The sequence below is a fragment of the Macaca thibetana genome, chromosome 1 (genome assembly GCF_024542745.1).
Source record: "Macaca thibetana thibetana isolate TM-01 chromosome 1, ASM2454274v1, whole genome shotgun sequence".
Classification (NCBI taxonomy): domain Eukaryota; kingdom Metazoa; phylum Chordata; class Mammalia; order Primates; family Cercopithecidae; genus Macaca; species Macaca thibetana.
The window spans coordinates 2,715,515-2,719,754 of NC_065578.1; the positions used below are offsets into that span (position 1 = coordinate 2,715,515).

The following is a 4,240-nucleotide window of genomic DNA, read 5'->3' on the forward strand; positions in this document are numbered from 1 at the left end:
AGAGAAAAGGAGGGTCCCATTTTAATTTATAGATACCATTAAAAGTTAGACAAATTTGGAAATATTTAATGACCAACTTTAAGGAGTTGATCTTTTTGCTGTAGGATAATTTTCTGAAATGTGAGGAACCTAGACATTACTACAGTCAGTTAAGCTGTAGAACTTAGATTTTTGATGGAGAGATTTGGGTGGGGAATTCAGGAAGCTAAAATAAAAATTTTAGCTTTTGGTTAATATTTTTATTTTAAAAATAAATAAAAATAAATTTATATTTAAAAATGTTATTTTTATTAAATGTTGGTTAAAATTTTATTTAAAAATTTTAAGGAACATTTAATATGACATAAGGGAAAGGAAAGTTACACTTGCTTTTCACTCATTTGGATAGCCTATCTATCATTATTCCCTCTTTTTTTTTTTTTTTTTTTGAGACAGAGTCCCACTCTGTCACCCAAGCACCAGTGGTACAGTCTTGGCTCACTGTATCCTCCACCTTCTAGGCTTAAGTGATCCTCCCACCTCAGCCTCCCAAGTAGCTAGGACTACAGGTGCCTGCCACCAAGCCCAGCTAATTTTTGTAATTTTTGTAGAGATGGAGTTTTGCTAGGTTGCCCCGGCTGGTCTCAAACTCCTGGGCTCAAGAGATCTGCCATCTTGGCCTCCCAAAGTGCTGGGATTATAGACATCAGCCAGTGTGCCCAGCCAGTATTCCTGTTTATTAGTTTTTAATCATGTAAAGATTACTAAAATGATACATTTAATAACCAAAATATATTTAATTTGTCATATTTATAAGTACAGTATTTAAAGCAATTGTTGAGATTGAAGTTACTCTTAAAAACCACTAGCCATTTTCCACTGTGATATGTCATAGGTCTTTTCTGTAAACGTGAAAGTGCTTTTTGCCGTCATCCTCTCCTAACTGATGAGACTGTCAGATTGTCCGTGGGAGCACTGTGGCCTGCCATGCTAAGTCTGGCTATTTCTTCTGACTTTTCAGGCGAGAAGGTTTTGGGATTCGAATTCAGTGGGACAAGCAAAGTCGTCCTTCCTTCATAAACAGATGGAATCCCTGGTCCACCAACGTGCCCTATGCCACTTTCACAGAACACCCGATGGCTGGCGCAGATGAGAAGACAGCAGCTCTGTGCCAGGTAAGAAGACAGGCATGTAATAGCCGCACCCCCGCAGTGACGGACACCCCCCCGCAGTGACAGAAACACCCTCCCCAGCCACGGAGACACTCAGGTCTGCACTGTCCGGCGGCCACGCGGAGCTGCTGGGCACTTGAGACGAGGCTAGGAGCAGAGAGGAATCTCTCATTTTAGAGTTTATTCCCTACTTTTTCAGAAATTCTGGTTAATTTATGTTAAAGTAGCCCTGTGCGGCCAGTGGCTGCTGGTCAGCCTAGCTCCGTTATGTGACCTCCTGATGGTGATCTGGGTGGAGAAGGGCCCCCACTGGGCTTCAGAGAGCGGCAGCAGACCCAGCCGTGCCAGATGACCAGGGCGGATGCACACCAGGAGAGGAGGCCTCGGGGCTGGGGTTAGAGCAGAGCCCAGAGCCTGGCGGGGGTCCTGTACTTCCCCAGCTCTGTGCCTCAACCTATTTACTGACCTGGTAGGTTGGGTGAGGGCAAAGCCACTCAGCCCCTGTATACAGGAAGGGTTCTGCAGGTGCTGGCTGCCATTGGCTACAGAAGAGCATGGTGGTGAGATTTCCATACACCTAGAGAGCTCCATGGGGACGAGAGTTGAGGGACTGCCAGGATGTGGCAGAGGCAGCCCTTTCAAGTGAAGGGACGAAGAGATAGGTGGCATTTGGAGGGATTTAAGTGTCTCAGAATGCTAATTTTTTCAAGTAATAGACGCTCTTATCTTGCCTGCCAGTTAAAGCTACATGTTTTTCTCTCTTTAAAGTTGGAAAGCTTCAAGGCTCTGTTAATTCAAGCTGTCAAAAAAGCCCAAAAAGAAAGCCCTTTGCCAGGACAGGCGAATGGCGTGCTGATCCTGGAGCGTCCCCTGCTCATCGAGACCTACGTGGGACTCATGTCCTTCATTAACAACGAGGCTAAACTAGGCTACTCCATGACCAGGGGCAAAATAGGCTTTTAGCTGGCTGCATTCTGGGAGCTCCTCCGTGTCCCGAGAAGGCCAAGGGATGTGGGGGCTGGGGGACTGGGAGGCTTGGCAGTCTTCATGCCGCCCTGCTGCCGGCTGGAAGGATGGAGGTCTTTTACCTTTAGGGATCTCAGCACCATTAGAATAGTAAAGTGAATTCTATCTATTTAATTGGATATGGGACTCTGCTAATACAGGCTACAGACAAAAGCCAAAAGACTGTCGCTGTCTCTGTGCTGCTGGTATTTCATCCTCTGTAACTTCAGTTCTGGTGTTTTCCTCGAGTATCTACTTGGCTTCTTGCGGTTTTTCCCACCCTCGCTGGCCCAGCACGCGGGACCCACAGCACGCCCCTCAGCGCTCGCATAGGCTGCTGAAAACGGAGGCACCTGGTACCTCGAGTGCCTGCAGTTGCAAGTATGTTTACACTTGGTGTCTAGTTTTGTATTTTAAAATGTTCCATTTGTACTTCAGCTCATCTGAAATCAGCCAGCAGACCGGTTGACTAAGACCGGTCTGTACCTGTGGGCCCCTTGGTGACCCGCTGCTCTTTTGGAAATGGGTGACCTGAAGTCACACTTTTTCCACAATTAACCCAAGTTGTGTTAATACTTCAGGTCTGTTTCCCAGACCCAGAAAGCTTTACAGAAAATCATTTTAAGACAATTTATTAATTTGAGAAAGTCACCTTGACAGTTCTTTGCACACAGGTTTTACAACTCTGGATTCTGAGTTTGGATTGTATTCATATTTAAAAGGGAATTGGGTGGTTTGCTTTTTGAATAATGCACTTTAAAACAAGGAACCGTGTCAGGCCAGCACAGTGGCTCACGCCTGTAATCCCAGCATTTTGGGAGACTGAGGCAGGCAGATCGCTCTAGCTTAGAAGTTGCAGAGCAGCCTGGGCAACACGGTGAAACCCCGTCTCTACCAAATATACAAAAAACAGCCGGGCGTGGTGGCGCGTCTGTGGTCCCAGCTACTCAGGAGGCTGAGCCAGGAGGATTGCTTGAGCCCAGAAGGCAGAGGTTGCAGGGAGCTGAGATGGCGCCACTGACTGCATTCCAGCCCGGGCAACAGAGCAAGACTCCGTCTCTCAGATCCTTATGAAGCAGCTGATGCCTGCCTTGATTCCTCAACAGCTCCAGCATAGACTCGGGGCTTTGTCCACGTCTCGCACTAAACATGCCCGGGCTTTGATGTGCCTGGAGGATTTCCCCACAGGGACCCACGCACCTCCCCGTATCTACACAGCTTGCTCATGTGGCTGGAAGCGCTGTTGATAAGTTTCACGTGCTGGCTCGCCAGCTCTTTGTCTCTAGACTTGTAGCTTTAAGCGAACAGTGTGGTGTGGGTTGAGTGTGGCCACCTGCGGGATGTGCAGGGCTGCCTCGGAAGCTGGCTGGGGACTCCAGCCTCTGTGTTCGTAAAGACATTTAGAAGTGGATGGATGTTTTTCCTTTTCTGAAGTTGGTATTAAAGTAGGTGCAACAACCAAGAAAGTGTGTCTTCCCTCTTTGAAAGCCTGCCCCATTTCTGCCAGCTCTGTGGGCCTGTGGGCCTGCTCTGCCTGTGCCACGAGGACTGCCTCATAGCAGTGCTGAGTATGGTTCTCTGCAGAGAGAGATGACGGCACGCAACAACCTAGGTTTGCAACTCTGAGCCCCCCACCTGTGGTGCCAAGCAAGCCTGGCTGCCTGCCGAGCACCAGCTGGAGAGACTGATGGGATGGTTCTGGGTGGTTCTAGGCACTTCTGCAAATAGCCAGGGTGGAGACCCACGCGCACTGGTTCTCAAACCTGAGGAACTGACTCAGTGGATCAGGGACCTGCAGCTCCGTCCTGAGGGGACTGGACCTGGGGGTGGCGCTGCGCTCAGGTGCCAAGGCTCCCTTCCCACACTTCAAAGCAAACCCACTGTGGGGAGGCTGGATGTGCCCCACAGAGATCCCCCCTTGTCCTAACACATCCAAATAGAAAACCCAGAGCAGGCCGGGTGTCTGGCGGGAGCTCAGTGGCCCAGGGCTCAGTTACTGTAGGGCTGTCCATCTTCCCTAAGACTGACCAGAAACTCGAACCTAGAAAACCTGCCTGTGACCTAAATGTTTCGAGAAGAGAAGC

The 4,240-nt window shown here is 48.8% G+C and overlaps 1 protein-coding gene across 3 annotated transcripts in view; it reads left to right on the plus strand.

Moving 5' to 3' along the window:
* The window catches only part of TPRG1L (tumor protein p63 regulated 1 like), a 47,514-nt gene extending 43,896 nt beyond the window's left edge, over positions 1-3,618 (plus strand). For all 3 annotated transcript variants that reach the window (XM_050804264.1, XM_050804168.1, XM_050804346.1), the window contains 2 exons: positions 1,001-1,154; positions 1,920-3,618. In XM_050804264.1, the coding sequence (XP_050660221.1) occupies positions 1,001-1,154; positions 1,920-2,114 (349 nt within the window). In that variant the 3' untranslated portion in view covers positions 2,115-3,618. The remainder of the gene's footprint in view (positions 1-1,000; positions 1,155-1,919) is intronic.
* Positions 3,619-4,240: the final 622 nt, after the last annotated feature.